This window comes from Lagopus leucura, unplaced genomic scaffold (genome assembly GCF_019238085.1).
Source record: "Lagopus leucura isolate 7727_CA_CO unplaced genomic scaffold, USGS_WTPT01 Super-Scaffold_760, whole genome shotgun sequence".
NCBI classification, from domain to species: Eukaryota; Metazoa; Chordata; class Aves; order Galliformes; family Phasianidae; genus Lagopus; species Lagopus leucura.
Genome location: NW_024962257.1, coordinates 14,023,229 through 14,045,567, shown reverse-complemented (window position 1 = coordinate 14,045,567; position 22,339 = coordinate 14,023,229). Strand labels below are relative to the sequence as shown.

At 44.3% G+C, this 22,339-nt stretch overlaps 2 protein-coding genes across 4 annotated transcripts in view; both read right to left on the bottom strand.

Annotated features, from left to right (window-relative positions):
* Nucleotides 1-48: 48 nt before the first annotated feature.
* Nucleotides 49-9,420, bottom strand: JPT2 (Jupiter microtubule associated homolog 2). The gene is made up of 5 exons (XM_042864767.1): nt 9,313-9,420; nt 5,826-5,974; nt 5,215-5,357; nt 3,220-3,265; nt 49-2,479 (listed from the first exon to the last, which is right to left on the bottom strand). Exons 1-5 carry the CDS (start codon nt 9,354-9,356, stop codon nt 2,295-2,297), a joined length of 567 nt encoding a protein of 188 aa, XP_042720701.1. The 5' UTR covers nt 9,357-9,420; the 3' UTR covers nt 49-2,294.
* Nucleotides 9,421-11,159: 1,739 nt separating this feature from the next.
* The window catches only part of CRAMP1 (cramped chromatin regulator homolog 1), a 44,324-nt gene continuing 33,144 nt past the window's right edge, over nt 11,160-22,339 (bottom strand). For 2 of the 3 annotated variants that reach the window (XM_042864442.1, XM_042864443.1), the window contains exons 17-20: nt 18,772-19,006; nt 18,347-18,511; nt 17,511-17,656; nt 11,160-15,738 (exon numbers count right to left, since the gene is read on the bottom strand). In XM_042864442.1, coding sequence (XP_042720376.1) covers nt 15,574-15,738; nt 17,511-17,656; nt 18,347-18,511; nt 18,772-19,006 — 711 coding nt within the window. In that variant the 3' untranslated portion in view covers nt 11,160-15,573. The remainder of the gene's footprint in view (nt 15,739-17,510; nt 17,657-18,346; nt 18,512-18,771; nt 19,007-22,339) is intronic. The other variant, XM_042864444.1, reaches the window with a different exon arrangement.

Here is a 22,339-nt window from a genome sequence, read left to right as displayed (position 1 = left end):
GGCCACCAATTAGTTTATAAGAGCACACATCTACAGCACACAGTGAAGTAGCAAAATACAGAGGTTTATTGACAAGTGCATGATTCATCATTTGATTTCAAATCATTTCTGTGGCAGAGAAAGGCTCTCAACAGGTTCACTTGAAGAACTGGAGGCACGGTTTAGACAGCAAACAAAAAAACCATGAAAACAAACTAACCAATGTAAAGGCCCAGTCTGAAGTCTGTTTAAAAGACAGGCACTGTAGCCAATGCACTAAGAGATGACAGACCTAAGCTCAGTATTAGAGACAACGTCAACTGTACCAGATCTTTCAATGCAGAAAGCAGCTTCTGGTTGAGGTTGTTTTTGTTTAATTTAGTAACCTCTTAAAATCTTGTCAGGTATGGACCAAGGTGTTGAAACAGAAGTGATTGAAGCTCAGCCAGAGGCACAGCAGCACAGACTTGAGAAAAGCTGCTAAGAAATACATGTTTGGAAGTAGCATAAATGCAATATAAGGCTTAAGTTAGAATCCTTGTGCTGTTCTTCAAGGGAGCCAAACAACAGAGAGCCCCAAATCCACGTGAAAGACACAGAAGCTTTGGAACTCCTACTTTCCACATTATTTAGATCCTTCACATTGCCCCATATATTTCACTTTCACAATCTGAAAAGGCAACTAAGTCTTCAGTCATCCACCACTTCTGACAAACTAAGCAGAGCAGACTTTAAACAGAACAGACTAATAAGCACCATAATCAAGAGTGTTTTTTAGCACCTGACCCAGAAAGTTCCCTCTAAACAGCAGCGATTTTCAGGGAACCTGGGCTAGAACAGCAGTGGATATATGCAGATAAGGCCACTTGTTCTCTGGTGTACGTGAACAACTCCTGTTTTCAAATGTCAAATTTAAAAAGTCACTACTACTAAATACATTGGACTGTCTAAGCACTTAATGTTGACATTCAAATACAAAAGCTCTGAATATGACCAGGAGCCCATTCAGAGAAACAACGGTGGGAGCAACCCCCCCCATCCTCTTGTTCAATAAATGCACATTTTCCAAACATGACTTAAGAAAGCCAGCATAAACAAAAGGGCTGTATTGTCTTTGCTTCTCCAACTAGGATAGTCTACAGTATGACTCAAAACAACTACAATCATGGTTTGGGAAGAATTCAAATAGCTTTCTTCCTTAGCAACAAAAATCCGAGGCAGTCAAAGGCAAACGCGAGGCTGACGGAAGACGAGAGGATTCACTAACAGAGTCAGCACAGGCAAACGAAAAATGCACTGTGGTGAAGACAGCATAACAGTCCTGGTTTCCACAGCATACAAATGTGAAAAACCATTGCAGAAACTAAGGCATTTCTATACAAGTTGGGTTATCAAAGCCAGCTGGCTAGACATCTCAGCATATTTTCTACAGTAACTGCAGATCACATGTTGTTTCTGTTCAAAGAGTGCCATGAAGCAACTGCTTGCACTCACATCTTTTCCATAAAGTGTGCAAGCACTCAACCATGATACTTTCATTTAAAGACTTCTAGAAGCACCTACATGAAATGGTACACTGGACTGGTGTTATCATTTAGCTAGAGCTACTCATAGTAATCAGCAGATTACTGAAGGCAGAAGAAAGGCCAGAATGCTCTGGGGAGGGGAAAAAAATAAATCAAGATATCTATTAACATACGGTGATTTATGAGAGTATAAAAGAGACCTTCAGCATGTTTTGCACTCATATCAGCAATCACATGCTGTGAAGCAAGAAAGGAAAGAGAACCAAAGACTAAAGTCTCTCAAGAACACGGCAGCACTAGTTGTTCCAGTGGAACTACTTACATTAAAGTGACTGCAAGTCAACTCACACTGTGAAGCTGTCTCCCACTGCCAAGAAAAAAGCTCAGCCTACCTGCTCTGCTTCAAAATATTCCAGATGTGACCTCCAAGTCTCTACCCATTCACAACGTCTTACATGTTGACCATACAGAGAAGCCTAGTTCCACCAGCGTGTCCTGAGCCACTCCTAGCCCAATGAACTCTCCACAAAGTAGCACTGCTCTTTCACAAAGTTACACTAATGTTCCCCTCCACCACCCACCTAGGCAGTCCCTTACTCCTGTCTTCCACAAGGCATTCCTTCCCTCCCTCAGCCCTCCCTCCCCAGATCACCAGTTTTCTTTTCCACACGCACAACCCTCATCCATCAGCCTAAGGATCTATCCACAAACAATACCCTGAAAACTGACCTTGCAACCACAGACCAGACTTTCTGTGCAGACTCCATTAGTGAAAGCGAACAGATGACCCTAATAGAATGCAATGCTAGATTTTCCACCCGGGGGATTGAGAACTTTGTTGTGTGAGCGTGGCCTCGGCCCTAATCTGGGCTCATGATTGTCTATCTTGGGTTCTGGCTCCTTGCATCGCTCCTCTTTGCCCACATCTTTTTTCTCGCCACCATCTTGCAGCTGTGGTTTGTTATTTTCTGCAGCTGAATAAAAAGAAAAAAAAGGATGAGACCAATTTGCACACTGTAGTGAATGAAGCACTTTTTGTATGTGTCATCCTGAGAAAATTCTTCCCAATGTCTCCCATCCACAGCACACCAAGGACGTGGTTTATACCTATTCATTTTTACTGAAGGAAACAGATTACAGGAAAGAATTTCACTTCTGTAGTAGTTTCCTTCCTTAAGCAGTCTCTCTAGGAAAGATATGTAGGCTAAGCAATTCAGAATTATTTTGGCACTTTCAGGCAATTAAGAGATGCAACATACCAAGCAATTCTGTCATATCAAGCTTGAAAACCACGCACTCATCATTCCTTAACTATAATTAGCAGAGCAACAGCACATTTTGTCAGTCAGTTATTTGTTGTTCACTGCTAGAGGATGCCTAGATTACACACTTGTAGGAGATGGCAAAGGAGAAAGAATCTTTTAGGGTGTTTTATAAATATGCAGATGTATCTCTATCTACAGTACCAACACAGCACCAAGCAAAGTAGATACTCACACTGCACACACTACCAAGACTCATGCATGTGCTGTTCTCCTCAATAAGAGGAAGAGGACAATTTCCCTGAAGTCATGACTCAGTTTCTGACTGAGAAGGAAATCCCCTCTGCAATATTACGCTAACCTCTGGTGTTAGACTTGTGCTGTTAAGAGGAAGCACAAGAAGCCACCCCTCACAGCACACATTCTCAAAAACAACAATTTCCCTTGCTGACCTTCTGGCTTCTTTGGTGTTTCATCTTCCTTCAAGACGATGTGATCCTGCAATGAAACCAAAAGCAACCTCAGTGTACCACTGTTCTCAAACAGTACCTCAAACAGAACAGAATCTTCAGAAGGCTTTGCTTTGTTTCTGACCAAAGTTCACTTGTTTATCGTGGTAAGAGCCGATAGCCGCAGACACTGCGCACAGCCCTTCATCCCCCCACCTCTGTGTAATCCCAAAAGCACTACTAGAATTAAATTCCCAAAGTTAACTTCTACATTACGTTCAGGTGCACATCTCAGACAATTCACTGAAACAAGGGAAAACATTACATTAACTCTTCAGATGCTTAAAACCTGCTGACAGACAGCTCAGCCCAAAAGCCAAAGTTGCCCCTGTTCACTGCAGGGGCATTAGAATAGATGGCCTTTAAGGGTCTCTTCCAACTCAAACGATTCTATGATTCCAGTCACCACACCTGGAAATACCTAATATCACTTCAGAGAAGTCAATTCTTAACCCAGAGCAGCTGGAACATGAGCAGCCCTGCAGCACTCACACTGATAAGCAGCAGCTCCTGATGCAGGTAGGCATCAACAGCGACCCAAACAGGACAGTAATTAAAGGCTTTTGAGACCATTTCCCAATAACATTAATTGATCATCAGAAACACACAACAATACTTCAGAAAAGTTTCCCTTTTATCCCCATCCACAAAAGCTCATTTGCTACAATCCTTGCAAGTTGCAATCTCCTGTATTTCCCATCATACCAATGCTGTAGCTAAACTCATAGCAGTTTCCAAAGGTCCGTCCTCCATTTAGACAGGAGTTCATGAGAATTAAAATGTCACATTTAAAAAAAGCTGAGAGGAGTCAGAGCAGCCCCACAAAGGGGTACAGAGGAACACAAAGCACTTTCCTACTCCGGCAGCACTGCTCCCAACACAGCCTAGATTCCACAGCCTTTCTTTTCTTCCTCCCTTGTCACCCAATGCCTCCCAAATAAACTAGAGATCTCACCATCAAAAGTTAGCTAAGAGCCCACAACCAGCACCTCCAAATTTAAGGGGGAAAGTAGAGAAAATTAAATTGGTGCAATCTTTCCTTCCTAAGGTTCCAGGAAAAATGAGACTGCTCATACATTCCCATCATTAGGAGTGTCAGCTGCACGGCAGGTACCCGACATACCAGAACCACTGAAACACAGCAATCACTCCTTCAAGAGTGCCAGCTGACAGGAAAGCAGCAGTCGTTAACCCAAACACAGGGCATTTCAACACAAAAGCTGAATATAATTTGCAAAGTTTCCTTTTTTTTTTTTTTTTTTTTTTTAATTTTTCAAAACCAGATTTGGTTGCAAGTACAAGCCTCTCCATCTGTTCCATATTGCAGTTTTCAGAGTGACAAACAATAACTGATGTACCAAGACATACATTTGTCTGACCTCACAGAACCACGGCAGATCTGGCACTCAAAGCTGACCTGCAGTTTTCTCGTGTTGGTCACTTAAGCTTAATCTCCTGTTGGAGTTCTTTCACACTGAATGCAGACGTGTGTATTTGGGAGAGGCAAAGAGGACAGCAAGGTCACTGCAGCTCACTGATACTCACTGGTTTGCCAGAGCAGGTGTCAACATCACCTCTGCCAAATTGCAGAATAAAGAGAAAAATCTCCTACCCTTCTTAAAAGATCTCTCATCTGTGTGCCATGAGAGCTCCAGCCAAACCTCACCTAAAACCAAACGATTCAGAAGCACTTATTTCTTAATGCAGTTATTAACAGCAATTAACAGTTGTATCACAAACTGGAAGCACCCTGAGAACCAAAACACCACAGATAAACTATTAAAAGAGATTTTAGGACTAAGTGTCTAATCTGAAGTTACCCCATGCATCATTTAGGTTTGTCACCTCAAGAACAACAGGCACTGCTGTATGGCTGAGCAGACACCAGGGTGACTCTGAGCTGCCAGCTCCTTGCTCCAGTGAGAGCCAAACCAGTACCTTAGGCTTGTTTGGGTGTGCTCGCACAACGTTGGTAGAGACTGGAGAGCCAAAGATATCACTTGTCTTCCCACCAGGTGGATTCATGCGTGGACGAGGCTGAGCAGTACCAGAATCCTCAAAAATACCACTTTCTTTTCCCCCTGAAAAACAGTTGGTTTTTTTTTTTTTTTTTTTCCACAACTTAGTTTTACCAAGCTATTAAAAAAAAGTAACAATTCAAAGACTTCTGGAGCCTTACTAGCTAGAGACTGATTTTCTCTTACCTGAAGATACTGTTTGAAATCCTTTGTTACAAGGATTCAATAGAGATCTCAGATTCACAACTGTACTCATGGCAGCTAGCTGACAACAGAGCTCTAGAATAGAATCAGCTTCCTTTCATCACTTCCTAGGCCTCAACTCAGAAAGAATTAGCCTTGATGTGCTAAAAAGCCTATGAATATGTAAGTCACTGAAATATTCATACCTTCATGCATGAGAATAGATCTAGAGCTCAGGCCCACTCATGCTGTGAAAACATGACATCAGACAACAGCACTCCACAGCACAAACCCAGCTCTGCTCTGCAATGCAGAGCCCAGCCATGCTGTGGGAGTGGCTGCCCTTACCTGGAGGGTTTGTTCTTTTCGGAAGATTCTGTGGTTCTTCTGATGCTCCAAAGATATTGGAGGCCATCCGGTGCGGCTTGCTGGAAGAAGAAACTTCTTCTGCACTTCCGAAGAGATTACTGGACCCTCCTCCAGGGGGCTTCAGTACCCTGCAGCACGGGAGGAGGGAAGCAAGAGATGAATGCCTGTTTGGAAACGTATTTGATGCCCTCCTCCACATTCTCCCTTGTATGCCATCATCAATTACTCTGATTTGAATTTACTTCAGACAAATCCAAGTCCACAAAATATCTATTTTTCAGCAGATGTCCCGATAAAATATTCTCAGGTTTCACATAAGCACTGCCCACCTCCTCGGCTGTTACCTGAAATGGTCCCAGCAGTGGCACCAGAGCAAACTGCTGTGCTGCCAGACACAAATGGGATGAAGACACAAACCAGGGTCAGAAATCTTCTCTTGAAAATAAGCCCTTAATTACAGCACTGGACTTTCTGCTGAGCTTCATTTATTGACTTTGCATCTCATGCAGTTCAAACAAATTTTTACAAGTAAAAGTTAGACAAACAGAGTCATAATCACTGCTGAAAATGTTCTAGTTTCAGCCATCAGGTGTGACATGAAGTGCTGCAGAGTTGACAACAGAAAGGAAGATGCAAGAAGATAAACTTTCAGTTGTTGATGCAAAACCATTGAGACCAAAGATCTACACTACAGGTATAGCAAATAGACCCTATTAAAATTGAAGATTATATTAGAAATTGATTGACTTATTGAAATCTACCAGAAGTCATGCTTGCCATTAGATAAACCTACAGCTAGTTACAATGCCCTGTTGAACGCTTTGTCCTGTCCTGAAGGAGAACAGAACCATTACCTGGGAGCAGTGCAAGTGGAATTGATTGGAAAATCCACAGAAAAAGCAATGCAACGCCAACGCAGGCATTGAAACCCACCTTCACACTTGTATCTACTTGATCAATTACCTGCAATCTTAGTAGCTGAGCAAAACTAGCAGCTCAATTACACCTCTTCTAATCCAACACCTGACCTGGAGCCTAACGAACCTTTCCTTTTATACAAAGAGAGCATAGTAAATTACAGGATCTTTAACACCACCCCTCTAGATGAAGAGAATTCAAATGTCAGTGAATTAACAACGCAATACAGCACAACACTCCACCATCTGCAGCAGAGGCCAGCCAGTGCAGGTCAGACATCAGCTGTAAGAAGGGGCTCCTTTCAGCCAACATCTTTTATTAAGATTTAATCCCACAGAAGCTGAGATAGCAGGCTGCCCCACCAGGAAATGGGCTCTGTCAGCACATCAGGATGCAGAAAGCAGTTCTGCTCTCTTTGTGAGGAGGGAGACAGCAGTTCCCATTTTGGTCTGGGAGTAGTTTATAAAGTCAGAAGCAACCTCAGAAGGATCTTGCCTTTACTGGCCAATTCCAGCACTCCAGCCCTTAGCTGGCTGGCTTCCACAAACCTCTTGAGTTTAAGGAAGCAAGTAAAAGCTGTGCAGACAGGACCCGAGCAGAAGCTGATGTACAGTTTAGTGTTCAACACGCTATGGATCTAACCACACTACAGGCCTTCCACATACTTCAGAAGACTTAAAATTGCTATTAAAGCATACATCACAGGGGCAAGTTACACGTTCCATCATTCACAACAGTCTAGAAAATGTAAGAAGCACTTTCAGTACTTAAATTTGGGAGATGGAATGGACAAAAGGAACCAGAACAGACAAGACAAGTTTGAGAAGGGGCTTTGCTTAAAGCAGTAAGCCTGCTGCTACCCTCACAGAATTGGGGCGATTTCTGACTTCCAATCACTTCAGCTGTTTTTATGCATTTACTCTTATCTGAGCTCTAGCTGTACTAATCTGAGTATGCTACCATAGAGGCTGAAAGGAAGAGAGAAGCACTTTAAGCAGATGGAAATTAAGCACCCCCAGTTAACTGGAAGTCTGTCAATTCATCTCAAGCAGCCAAACTGCGAACCTACCCTGTATGTATAAAAGCCTCTACTAATTGCTTTGTTCTCTCCTAGCAGGCTTGAAGAATTTTAATCAGGTCTTGTGGGCTTTTTTTCTACAAACACTGAATTTGAACATTCTTTCCCAATTAAGCCTTTCAGCCAAGCTATGGAAGGAGCTCCAGGGCTTATCCATTACCTCAAGACTCTGCCTACCCACCCATATATTTATATAAATCACACACCTACAGTTACATACATCTGGAAGTTGAACACTGAAGCCCTACTGGTTCTCAGACAGTTCTATTAAAGAAGGTAAAAGAGAAGAGCTGCATTCCACACCAGAGACCACCTCTATGCCAACGAGCAGAAGGCAAACACCAAGGTGTGGAACAACGAGCTCTGAAGCAAAGATCAGAAAGCTGCTGGTCAGCTTCTGCTCATGGGTCATTGCAGGCTCCTTGCTCACTGAACAGCTCACCTGTCCTACAAACAAACAGCAGGCTTCAGAGCACTCATGCTATTGCTCCGGAAGCCCTGCAGCACGCTGCAGTGATGCTGGTGGGGAGGAAGGCAGAATGTGCAGCATGCTGTTGTGTTAGCAAGGCTAACAGTTAGGACAGCATTCAATATCTTCAGCACAACAGTTTGGAAGCTGCTCACACACCAGATGAGAATCACAAAAATGACAAAAGGAGTGAAAAGCAACAGAAAGGATCGAACACCTCCTCCCATATGGGACAGGCTGAGAGCTGGGGCTGTGCAGCATGGAGAAGGCTGCAAGGAGCGCAGAGAGCAGCCTTCGATATCTAAAGGGAGACCGTAAGAAAGAAGGGACAGACCCTTCGGCAGGGACTGCTGTGCCAGGACGAGGGGAAACGATTTCAAACTAAGAGAAGGAAGATTAGACACAAGGAAGAAGTTTGTTACAACACGGGCAGTGAAGCAGTGGCACGGGGCGCCCAGAGAGGCAGCGGGCGCTGCTCCATCCCTGCAAACACCCGAGGTCAGCCTGCGGGGCTCTGAGCACCGGCGGAGCTGCAGGCGTCCCTGTTCATAGCAGGGGAGTGGGACCGGAGGGCTTTGAGGATCATTTCCGACGATTCTACGAACCGACTGCAAGGATCCTCGACCTGGAAGCGCCACGCAGCGAGCAGCACAGGAGGATCTGATTTACCCACAGACAAAGCTCCGTTCAGAGCCCCGCGGCCGCTCAGGGCGGAGCCCAGCTACCCGCCACGCGGGACAAAGGCGGGCCGGGGAGCAGCGCCCAGCCCGCAGCCGCGGCGCGTTGCGGCTCCGCGAGGGAACAACGAACCCGCAGCCGCTTCCCCCGACGCGGAGCCGGAGCCCCGGGAGCCCCCGGAATGCGGCCGGACCCGCCTTGGCCTCCGCCCCTCGGCGCCGCGCCCCGACCGAAGCCCCCCGCGCGCCTCCGACCCGCGCCGAGCCCCGGAACCGAGGAGCCCGCACCGCCCCGCGGCGCCCGAAGGCCCCCAGCCGCCTCACCTGGAGCTGGGCTTAGCCGCCTCGGCCTCGGGGCCCTGAAACATGATGCGAGAGCGCGAGCCGCGCGGCGCTCCTCCTCGGCCGCCTGGGGAGCAGGTAGCGCCCCGCCCCACCCTGTGGTTGGTGATCGCAGCTGTCCATCAAGGCGAGCCGCCTATCGGAGCCGGTCCGCCCCTCCCGGGGTCCCGCCCACCCAGAGCGCCTCGCAGCTGGAGAGAAGCTTGAACGCGGCACGCGCCGGCGCCGGGCCCGGCCGGCTCCCATTGGCAGCTCCGCGTGTCAATCAGGGAACAACGGAGCGAAGAGGAAGGGCGGGGCGAGCAGGGGAGGAGATTTAAAGGGGCGGTGGGGGCCGGACGGCGTCGGGCGTTTTGTGTGGGTGAATCGGAACCGCAGAGTTGCTCAGGTTGGGAAAGACCTTAAAGATCATCGAGTCCAACCGCAACCCAACCATACGCCCTAACTCTCACAACGCATCCCTAAATCACGTCCCTGAGCACCACATCCAAATGGATTTTAAACACGTCCCTGGCAGCCCGTTCCTGTGCTAACCACCCTGTAAAGTTTTTTCTGATATCCAACCTAAACCTCCCCGGTGAAACTTGAGGCCATTTCCCCTCATCCTGTCACCAGTGAGAAGAGACCAACCCCGCTCTGCTGTTATCACCTTTCAGGTATCGGAAGAGAGCAGCAAGGTCTTCCCTCAGCCTCCTCTTCCCCAGACCAAACAGCCCCAGTTCCTTCAGTCTCTCCTCATAGGTCATATTCTCCATGCCCTTCACAGCCTTGTTGCCCTTCTTTGGACCTGCTCCAGCACCTCCGTGTCCTTTCTGTACTGAGGTGCCCAAAACTGAACACAGCACTCGAGGTGAGGCCTCACCAGTGCTGAGTACAGGGCAGGATGACTGCCCTGGTCCTGCTCACCGCATCATTCCTGATCCGAGCCAGGATGCCATTGGCCTTCTTGGCCACCTGGGCACAGTGCTGGCTTACATTCAGCTGACTGTCCATCAGCACACCAAGGTCCTTTTCCCAAAGTTATCGGGAAGAGCTGAAGACTTTTCTTAGCTGGCAGCAGGAAGGAGCAGCTGATCAGAGCTCACACAGGGCTGTTCCTTCCCAGCACATGGATGGGAGCTGAATCCTCACCTCAGAGAGGGAGAGGAAGCATGGGATGAGGTGGGGGGCATCGTGCTCTCCAAGATGTGCCTCATTTCTTTCCACAGGACTACCCTCGTGCTTTCCGATTGGCTGAAACGTGTATGCAAAAGGAATCACAAATGGGTAAAGTAGCATAGGCTAATTCAGGCTGAAAGGAACTTCAGGAGTCCTCCAGTTGCTGGAAGCAAGGCGAGCCTCCAGCAGCCTCCAAGAGCTCTGCTGAAGCTGCACAGCTGCTGGTGATCCCTTCACTGCCTGGTGGCGGGTTTCCTCCAGAGTTACGTATATAAATGCAACAGCACAACACCTCCACGCTCCAGCTCCTGCTCATCTGTCGTTAGTGAAGATGTATGGGGTGTGTGTGGGTGGGGGAAGAATCAAAATAGACTCCCCCCTCAATCCTTGTTAGTGGCGACCAGTGTCCTGCACAGGGAGTCAGGACAGAGAAAGCTCTGGTTTGACTTATTTCTGATGTTAACAATTGGAAGCTGGAAGGTATGGAAAGTACTACAGCCCCTAATCAGAATGTTCCCCATCATGACAATCCAGGGTATTCTGGGAGATATGAATGGTAATTATTCACATTGAAAACAGGTTAAATGAGAAATCTGATAGGCCATGAACTGCAATGAACACACTGGACATGAGTTAGACCAAGTATTAGTATGTATTTATGCACAAGAATAAAAACAGCTTTACAAGTTGAATTGGAAATTTAAACAGAGGAAGTTTAACAGCTTTTGTATATTATATTAAATAACCAAAACACCTTTTTCCAAAATTGGTAAAGAATAAATAATATAATTTACAATATGGTACAAAAAAATAATCAGTAAGGACAAGCATTCTGCTTTATACATACACTATATAGGTATATTTATAATCTATAAAACAAATTCACATCTCAAACAAGCCAGAAACCTTAGATGATATGGCTTAACTATTATTAAAAGAAACAGCATTAAATTTTGCTGCCAGAACCATAAGCTCTAAAGCAGTTATCATGTTTCAATAATTAATGATAACTTATCGCCGTAGTGCTTGCCAAGGTTTCACTTAGTTAACATTTACAAATTGTTTTGAAATTAAGAGATTCAAAGGTTTGAAAAAGTTAAAAAAAAAAAAAAAAAAAAAAGTGCAGTACTTTCCTTTATAAATGCATCCGAAGTTTGAGAGTAAAAACCAAAATGCAACTTAATCTCCACTCCGGGATCTGAGTCAGTACATGAGATGGTTTGTAAGTTCAGATTTGATCCAGGCTACTTAATTTAGAAATATAAACAGGGGTGTCAAGGAAGGCCTAACAAAGCCACACTAAAAACAATTAGTATTCCTATGCTTAGTAGATTTAGTGATAAAGGCTAAACTAACTGCGTGGCTAAGCAGGGTGCAGCACCCAGAAGAAGGAGCTCTGTCAGCACACAGCAGCCCATTCTCTGGGTGCAGAACTGCTTCTCACCAGGCTGTTACGACAGCAAACACCTGGCTGAGCCACTCAGTGCTTCTGCGTTGTACATACAGTCACTAAACCAGCATGGGGCAAACCTAGCAGAGGTTTACAAGTAGAACTAGTAAAAAACTAAAGCCTTACAGCAATTAATACCAGAACTGGAGGTTCTTAGTGTCCGTTTGTCCTCTTCAAATGTCCCAAGTGCAGCAGGCAGCTATTAAGCTAGCAAAGTTATGTTTCATTTGAACAATCCTACCCAAACATCAGCACAGCTTGCTTGAATGTTTGCTTAAGATAAGCTGGCATTGTTACAAACACAAATCCTCTTACTTCTGTCAGGGAAGCTGCAAAAATTAAAACTGAAACAAAAGTTTTGGCTTTTAGCAGTATGTATGTGCACACACACACGTACATCCACATCCACCCACCAGCTTTTCCCTTAGGCACAAATTGAAGACCGTTGGTATGTAAAGCACATCCACAGAGAATACAGAAATAAGTCAGAAGTGTGTCTAAGTGACTCTTCATATGGTAAGGTAACGAGTTCTGCATCAATTCAAAATTACCACTATTACTTAAGTTACTGCCAAGTTTTTCCCTGATAAAGCTTTATTGTCCTGAAAGGGCTTAGTTATTAAATGCTGTTTGCAGAGCACTGCACTTCTGAAGTCAGAAGACAAATATGGAAGGCAGGAGTCTTTAGGAACTTCAGTCCGAAAAGACAGGACCACGCCGAGAGATTCTGGTGAAAGAAAGGATGCCAAACTCCGTTTTGTCATCAGAATTTTGAGGCTGATGCTAAACACATTTCTAACCATAGAAGTGTTGGTGCTGAACTGACTTCTGTCATTTCCACTCTGTTATTACTCAGTGGTCCAAGTCTCCTTGCAAGGGTCCAGCATGTTAAGATGTTCTGATCTCAGAGCACCATTAGAAATAGCCACTGTGTTAACATTCATTCTTTTTCCTCTATGGCAACTGAATGGGCTGAGAAGGGACAGCCTGACAGCTCCCTGCATCGGGAGGCAGAAACTCTTCACAGACCTTGATGAAACGCTCTGCCTTGTGGTGCAGCGACACTGGCACCACTTCTAGGCAATCTAAGAGTCAAAATTAGCACGGTATCCACCTAACCAGTGGCATGGATTGAGAAGATGCAATGTCTGTCAAGCTATCTACATATGTTACAGACCACCAAGCTGGTCTTTCACAATGCTGAAGTTCAGTTTTTTGTTACAGTACTTGCTTGGAATACATCACATCTCCTCCTGCATGTCCTGTAATCCAGTCCCAGCTACAAGAGGAGCCCTCTGCATCTGTCCTGCAAGGCTGAAGGGTTTTTGGAGGTACAGCATGTACAATAACCAGCACTACTAACATATGAAGCCAAAGCCAAATGGAGACACTTTGGTAAGACTGAATCAAAGTATAGCTCGACTTTCAGCAAAACTTCACACATTTTGGAGGGAGTGACTCAAGATTCATAGATATTCTCTTCGTAACAAGGATGAATGCTCAGAATCACAATCCTCAGCACTCATTCTTCGTTTGAGATTTCAAATGAGAAGTTTATGTAATTTCCCGATAATCGCATCACCATTCTCAACACTCCCTAAGGATAATGACAGAAATAAAGAGCAAGGAACGTCCCACACGACCCAGCACAGAAAGTTAGCTCACAAGTATGAAATTCTCAGTTTTTCTAGTCACGACCATCTTCCTGCTACTAATACAAGCCTGACTCCCTGCTGGGAACAACTGCTGATGCTAACATGGTTTTTTACACGGGTGCATAGTTCCTATGCCAGAGAATGTAGCAATCTTATGTGGTGTCTTGGAATGTCATATAAATCTCATGACTTTTTGACTGACATCAGTAAAGTCGCTCTGGGCTGCACAAAAGGTGCCTCAAAACTCGTCACGTTTTCCCTAAATGATAAGAGCATAAGGCAAACTATGGAGCAGTAAACCAAAATCTGTGCGAGCAGGGTAAAATGGGAGAACAGCAAATGCCACCAGTGCATCATGAGCAAGGTTACAAGCAGAAAGTCTCAGTCGAATGCCTTGTAAAAGCATCTAAAGGCAGGCAGGCAGAATTCCATCCACCGAGTATAGTGCAAGTTGGGCAAGTGAACCCCTGATAAATGCCTAAGAAATGGGGAAGTTTTGTTTATTTAGTAACATTACAAAGTTGAGGTTTATATAGGACTGTCCCCTCGGAAAATTTCAGAGAGACTTAAAACAGCCAGAGGACTGGAGAACAGACAAGTGCTAAACAAAGGGGCACAGAAAGGTACTCTCTCTCTAAACTGGCAGGAAAGGAAACAGGAAAAGTCTCCTGAGTTATAAAGGTAGAATTGAAGTAAAAACCAACTGCAAAAAAAGTAACTTCAGATTCCTTTCAACCAGCTGGAATCAGGATCTGGGTCTTTCAGATATTGAAAGACTATCATTAAATGCATAGGGATTTAGCAGAGGGAGTTCCAGATCCATCAGTGCCTGGGAGCAACAGTAAAGAAAAATGATGCCCTGAGGTACTGCAGAGCACCTGGAATTCATAGAACAAGGAGCAGCTAAGGGATTAAGACAGGATCTGACACCTTTTCTCTTCATGACACAAGACAGATTTCAACAGCTCGAGCATTAAAATAGTTTTTATCTATAGATTACATTACTCTTTCCTATTTCCTCTCCTGGGAAAATTCTCAGCGCTTGCTTTTTTTTTTTTTTTTTTTTTTTTTGAGAAAGATAGCAATATATACAGGTTTCCAGCACAGCCAAAACTAATGACAAAGCTTTCATAGTGATAAACTCTTTTGCAGTGTATCCTGACATGAAAAGCGACTGCTCCTCACGGAAAGTGGAAAAGCACTTTCCAACCCCTGGGGTGAACTGTGAACGTGGTGAAGAATCTCAAAGGTGAAGAACGTGAGTGCAGTCAGAAGGATGACTGAGATGTGTGAAGGGCTTTAAAACTAGAGTAAACTCCCCAGGGATTCATGCAATCTGGGAGAAGGGTAAAGCAGAGCTCCCCTACAAAACAAGAAAGCAGGCATGGGCCCCTGCTGGAATGGTCAGAGAAAGACAGGCAGAGAAACATAAAGCTCTATGAAGCATCAGAGAGTTGCAGCATCTTTGAAGAGAGTGCAACACATTTCAGTTTGCCTGCATTCACACACAGAGTGCCAACCAGGACATGTCAAGACGCAAAACGCTTTTTATACCTACCCACCCACTTCATTCTCCACAGCTTCAGTGTGGAATCCAAATCATGGTTATTTTGAGTACTATGCAAAAACAATTCATGTAGGGGAGCTTCTGGCAATACCCTTTCCTGCTTGAGCTTCTTGCCTCGGCCATTCCAAAGTACAAGTCCAGGACTGTCTCACAAACCTGCCATCTTATACCACTGATGCAGGGGACACACTATTTTCTGTAATATCATTCCACATTTTCTTGTTCCCAGTATATTGCACATTCCAGGACCTGCAAGCAGTTCTTCAGACCTTTGAAGACAACGCTTCTTTTTCAGAAAGAAGTGCACCAAGACAGGGACAACTGAGCGCCTGCAATCTGCTCTTGCCATGATCCAGCACTGCAAGCTCCAACTTAAGCTGAACAGTCTACACCAGCCTGCTGGTCTCAAACACTCACTGGGAGAGATCCCCAATAGGGGGACCACCACCTCCTCCATCAAACAGAATTTCCCTGCGGGTTGGCTCAGGTATGGATAGTTCCTGGGCAAGGTCATTAAAACGAGATATGTAATCAATGCTGTTTTCATTCATCATGCAAGCCAACTGGGAATCCACCACCTGTAAGAGACATGACAGAAGAGTTACATGTCAGTGGAAATTTCACAGAATTGAAGGGCAAGGGAGGACCTGTGATCACCTTGTCCAACTCCCCTGCTCAAACCAGGTCAACAAGAACAGGCTGCCCAGGATCACATCCAGTCAGGTTCTGAGTATCTCCATAGGTGGAGACTCCGTTACCTCTCTAAGCAACCCGTTCCAGTTTCTGACAACCCATCGCAAAGAAGTTTTCTAATGTTTACATGGTCTTTCATGCGTTTCAGTTTTTGCCCACTGTTTCTTGTCTTTCATTCTCAGCCTCCCCTCACATGAAAGATGCTCTTTGTCTCACTTCTTCTGAGTTAGAGAATAGCTCTTAAGTGTGGTTAAATGTAAGCCTCTCAAAAAAAGAAAAAGGCTCTGAACGAGCCTTACCTGCACTTCCTTAATTCAGCATGAAGCTGTACCACTAAAGGTGTTGTGCAAAAGCTGTATATATATATATATTGCATTCTATTTAATACCTGCATTTTTTGTAAATAAAACTTGATTCTGCAGGACACTTAATAATAGGCCTTACAGAATCCTCTCATCATTAAAGCTATTTTTAATGACACCTGCTTCCTCTAAAGACTCCCATACAAACCTGCATCTGCCACAACAGCAACAAAACACTGCAGCAGCTTTGGTGTGCCTAAAATTTTGACTTAACCCATTTTCCTCTGAAAGCAGTTTGTAAGATCAAGGGCTGCACTGTCACTTCAAATCCACAAAGAAACTAAAGGCATGCATGCTAATCAACATGCATACTCTACAGATTCTCAGTTTGCAGAATCTTTGCATTTACACCAGGAAATGGAGCTGTGCATAGACTCTGACGCTCAAAGAAACGCTGGACCAACATTATTAGCTTCCTGCAGCTTCTGGTTACAAAGTTTATATACAATTTCTTTATCCAAATCCAATAGAGAAATGACATTTTCCTTCCCTTGGGACAAGCACTCATGAAGTTACTCTGTACATGTTGTTACACCAAATCAGTGACTGTAAATCATAGGTTAATTAAGATTGGAAAGGACCTGAAGAAATGTCAACAGACTGCACAAAGCAGGGTCACCTAGGAGGACAGATCACCTTATCTGGGGTTTTACCCTCATTAGTCCTGAGAAGTTCTCAAGGCAGACATTGCACAACCTCTCTGGGTGACCTGTTCCACTGCCTATTTATCCTCAGGGTGATAAAGCTTTCCTTTATAGCTTCTGTAGTCAGAGTCTACCTCTACCTCCTCAAACCAAATATAATTCTACCAATAGAGAGGATAACTACATTTTTGGTAACTTAGCATTAGCCATTTCATGCTTCTTCTTTCTGGGCCTATTTGTTTTTTCTACCAGTCCTCCAATTGTAATGTAGGTGCACCAATATTTAATCCTTCTCTAATCCTTTGTCTTTTCAACTCCTGTTCTATAAAGTAGGACACACAAAACAGAAGAATTAAAGGGAGGATTAAAACTCCCTCTGTCAAAACAAAGCTATACCCAACAAGGCCAATATGAGCTCTTCCAGCAAAAAGAGCCTGTGTCGAAGTTATCCAAAGCAGTTCCACACAACAGCTCTCACCTGAGACCATTTCGCATCATTCATTGAAGACTGTGAACTTATTTTCTTAAGCTGCAGAACAGATATTACAGCATCTTTGTCTTAAGTGCCTCAGGAAGATATAATGGACAAAATGCAGTAACAGTGTGCTAAAAAAGGAAGCCAAACCAGCTGGAAGCGATTTGATTACATACCTCTGCTACGTCTGCCAGAGAGCGCGATACAAAAGAGTCCCGTGAGTTCCCATCCAGAAGGCTAGGTCCCAGCAAGGAGGTGCCACTGGCAGTCCCAACAGGAGTCGGCAACATCTTCCGTCCCTTCTCAGGGGATATGAAACTTGCTGAAAAGAACAGGCACATCAGTAAGACACTGCACAGAAAAGTTTGCCACAACGAGGACAAAGACAAGGGAACTACAAACGAAGGATGACTGTCTCCTCTATCTCCTATAATTATATGTTGCCAGTATGAACACCATCAGCAAAGTGCAGGCTCATTAAGTTTAACTAAAAAAAAAAAAAAAAAAACCAACAAAAAAAAACCCCAGGGTGAGCAAACAAACAAAAAAACCACCTTCCCCCAACAAATAAACTCAATGATCTCATCTCTGAAGCCAGGCTCACCAAGCACACAGCAAAGCCTATTTTCCAGCAGCAGAGCCAAGGGCACCTTTTCATTTTGGCAGAACATTCAAATGTCTCAATCAGCTGATGAGTCAGGCCCCAAGCAGACTCCAAAGAAGTACCAATGAATTATTCACCCAAAGGTATGGGCTTCAATTTAGCAACAGGATTGTTTTAGGAACAGATTTGCGAAGGGAATGAAAATGCATCCAAGGCAAAAAGAACAACAAAAAAAACCCCAACAACAACAACAAAAACGAAACAGTAAGGGAAAAATTCCACAAGTGTCCTACTTAACTTTTTCCAAAGGATCACTCCCAATAAACAGAGGGTTTTTCTGTTTTTTGTTTTTGTTTTTTTCTTTCTTTCTTTTTGTACACATGCATTTCCTCATATACCAACACTCACAAAATAAGCTGCTGAGAGACGAGTCTGTAGAGTCATTGGGGTACCACTGAGGGTCGTGGCTGGGAGAGGCAATCCAGTTCTGCTGAGGACTACTGGATGGGGACGGAAGACTTTTGGAGCTGTCACTGCCATTCAGCTTTGCAGGAGAAAGAGAAACCCCTTCACCTGTAAGCCAACGTGAAGAGTCACTGGTTCAGTCCATGTGGTGAAGTCACAGAACACCACAGCAATTTACATGAAAAACAACAAGAAACCACCTACATACAGAAAAGACAGGTCAGCCATGCAACGGGTTTTCAAAACACATCTTAGAAAAGTTCAAAAACAGCTTCCCAAAAATTTCTGCTGACGTGCAAGATGACAAGGATTTTTTTAATTATTGTTTTTAACGCTAACAAGACAACCTTAGCTAAACTCAGACTTACTGTATTGACCAGAGCTTATAGCTATTTCAATGATAGAATCACTGATTTGAGTGGCAGGTTCTCCTTGAGAAAGTACATCTTCAGGTGGTCCAGGCAGAGAAATATCCAGGAGAGCAGAAACATTGGGAGGAGAGAGCCGGGTACTGGAAGCCTCTAGTGAAGGAAGTGGAGGAGTGGAAAGACCATTTTGGAGGGGAGTCTTGGACAGCTCTGACAGGGAAAGGACTGATGTGCCCTGTTACAAGAAGCAGAGTGCAGTGTTCATGAATTTATGGCAGTCCTACATACATCTCTGAAAAACAACAACTTAGCTTCTAAACAACAGAATAAAATGATGGAGTTTAAAAGATAGAACAATAACCTAATATATTCTTAATACTTCTTTTAATGATCAAAAATGCCTCAAAATATTCTTCTCACTTAGCTACAGAAGACTGTTTCCATATTTTGGATATCCACTCATAAGTACAACTCACATTCTTTATATAAAAAAAGATATCTGCAAGCACAAGCAAATGTTTCTCAGCCCATAACCTACCAAGTCATCAGAAAAATTATTGGTCGAAAACATTCCAAAGAACATTTAATACATCTACAAAACAGAAATAAGCATTGAACTATAATAACAGAATTATTTTCTAGGACCTGCAGGATAGTTTTTAAGAATCAAGTATTACATTTGCCTTCGTACAGACAAAAAAAAGCCCTGTAGCTGCCTAATGATTATGAAGATTTTAAAAGCCTATCTCCTATCTCCTTACAGCCAGACTTGCCAAAACGAATTCTTCTTTTGTAAGCAATCTTGGTTCTAGTGCCCCTTAGCACAACTGTTTGTGTTTTTTTCTGATGTACATCAGAAAATGAGTAATGTTTTGAAAACCCAACTGGTATTACCAGTTACATACCCGTGTTCCCAGGTAATTGCATACCATTAATAGAGTCTTGTGGGAAGTGCCAAGTCCTGCACCTGGGCAGGAACAAACCCATGCACCAATATATGCTAAGGGCTCACCAGCAGGAAAGCAGCTCTCCAGAGAAGGACGTGGTTTTCTGGTAGAAACCAAGCTGAGCATGAGGCAGCAATATGCCCTCACCACAAAGAAGGCTAATAGTATTCTGGGCTGCATTAGGAAAAGCACCGACAGCACATCAAGGAAGGAGTTCCTTCCCTTCAGCACTGGTGAGGTCACACCTCTGCATCTACTTCTGGACTCCTCATTAAAAACTGAGACACAAATATATGAAAGAGAGTCCAGAGAAAGAAGTGGAGCATCTTATAAACATCCTTCCCCTACAGGAAAGCCAGGGAGGGACTTCCATAAGGGCATGCAGCAACCGGACAAGGGGAAATGGTTTTAAACTGGAAGAGGGTAAATTTAGACTAGATATGAGAAAGAAATTCTGAAGGTGAAGGTGGTGAAATGCTGAAACAGGTTGCCCAGCAAGGTTGTGATGCCCCCTCTCTGGAAACACTCAAAGCCAGGCCAGATGGGGCTGTGAGCAACCTGGGCTACAGGGAGGCATCCCTGGCTATGGGGGATTGGAACTGGATGATCTTACAGGTCCCTTCCAAGCCAAATCATTCTATGATTCTATAATCTTCCTATGATCTCTCCTACATGGAAAGGAGAGAGCTGGGACTCCAGCTCAGAGAAGAGAAGGCTCAGGGGGAATAATATTAACATACATAAATGCCTGAAGGGAGGGTGCAAAGAGGTCAGAATCATGCACTCTTCAGTGCTGCTCAGTGACAGGACAAGAGGCAAAGGGCATAAACTGAAGCACAGAGACTTCATCTGAATAACAGAAAGCACTCCTTTACTGTGAATGATGACTGAGCACTGGCACTGGCTTTTCAGAAAGGCCGCTGAGATACTCATCTTTAGAGATCATCAAAAGTCACCTGGACGTGGTTCTGGGCATCCTGCTCTAAATGGCCCAAGCAGAGCAGGGAGAATCTGGACAATGTGACCTCCAGAGGTCCCTTCCAACCTCAACCACTTCGTGATTCTGTAATACACAGAGTGATTCTGAGAAAAGGAACCAGAACCTAAGACCTCATTCACCACAGATATACCCTTAGTAGGTTCATATCCCCAGCATAAATATATATATTAAAAATATATATATTTAAAAAATAAAATATATAAATAGAAGTCTGAAGTAGAAGAGGTAGGAAGCTAGCATGGCTGAACAAGGACATGCTGATCAAACTGAGGAAAAAGATGGAAAGGTGGCCTGGGAAGAATAAAGAGATGCTGTCTGGACATGCAGACACAGGATTGGAATAAGGCACAGATGGAACTGAACAAGGGATATCAAAACCACAAGAAGGAGTTTTACATTATATTGGCCAGAAAGACAGAGGAGAGTGCACCCCTTCTTATAAATAACAAGGGAAAACTGGTTTCAGCAGTTATGGAGAGGGCTGAGGTACCCAGTGAGTTCTTTGCCTCAGTCTTTCTTCACTGGCAGTCAGGCTTCCCACACCACTGACATCCTGCAGTCTCAAGGTGAGGCCTGGGGGAGCAAAATCCCTCCCAGACTAAGAGCAAGACTAAGAGCAGAGGAAGCCTGAAACTGCCTGAGACTGAATGTGCACAAGTCTGTGGGACCAGATGACAAGCATCTCAGAGTTCTGGTTAAACTGCCTGATGTGGTTGCCAAGCTGCTCTCCATGCTATCTGAGAAGTCATGGCTGTCAGGTGAAGACTGAAAAATAAAGAAACATCACTCCCGTTTTCAAGAAAGGGAGAAAGGAAGACTTGAGAAATGACAGGTTAATGAGCCTTACATCTGTGCCTGGGAGCAGGGAGCTGATTCTCCTGCTATGTTAAGGCACATGAGAGATAAGGAGGTGACCCAAGAGAGGTGGCACAGCTTCACGAAGGGCAGATCTGGTCAATCTGGTGGCTTTCTGTGATGGGGTGACAGCACCAGTGGGCAAAGCAAAGGCAACTGCTGTCGTCTACCTGCACTTGTGCAAGGCCTTTGACATGGTCTCACATGACATCCTTATCTCTAAAGTGAGATGGATCTGAAGGGTGTGCTATTTGGGGGATAACAAATTGGTTGCACGATGGCAGTCAAAGCGTTGTGGTCAATGGCTGGAGCTAAATGGGCTTTGAGGTCCTTTCCCACCTAAGCCCTTCTATGATTCTACATCCTGACAAATGTGCTTCCTTTCCTTTATACTCTTCAATTAATTTTTATCTTTATTTTTCTGCCTGTACCTGTCACAGGTCATGGACGTCATGGACCCACTGGAGAAGGAAGGTGGGGACAAGATGACAACACTCTTAGACAGCAAGTATGGCAGCACCTACCTTCTAAGTAACTACATCTTATTGCATCCAGCATCAAGAAATGTGATTTTCTGAAGTGGATGCTGACACAACAATCATGTTTTTAGGCTTAATATTCCTCCCTCAGCAATGTACTGAAACAAGTATTCCTCTTTCAGCAAAGGACTGCTGAAATCTTTCTTTGTGGAGTCTAAAATACACATGTAGTTTATTGCTGAGCAATCATAAACAAGTCAGACTTGTATATCCTTCAGAAGTTAGAG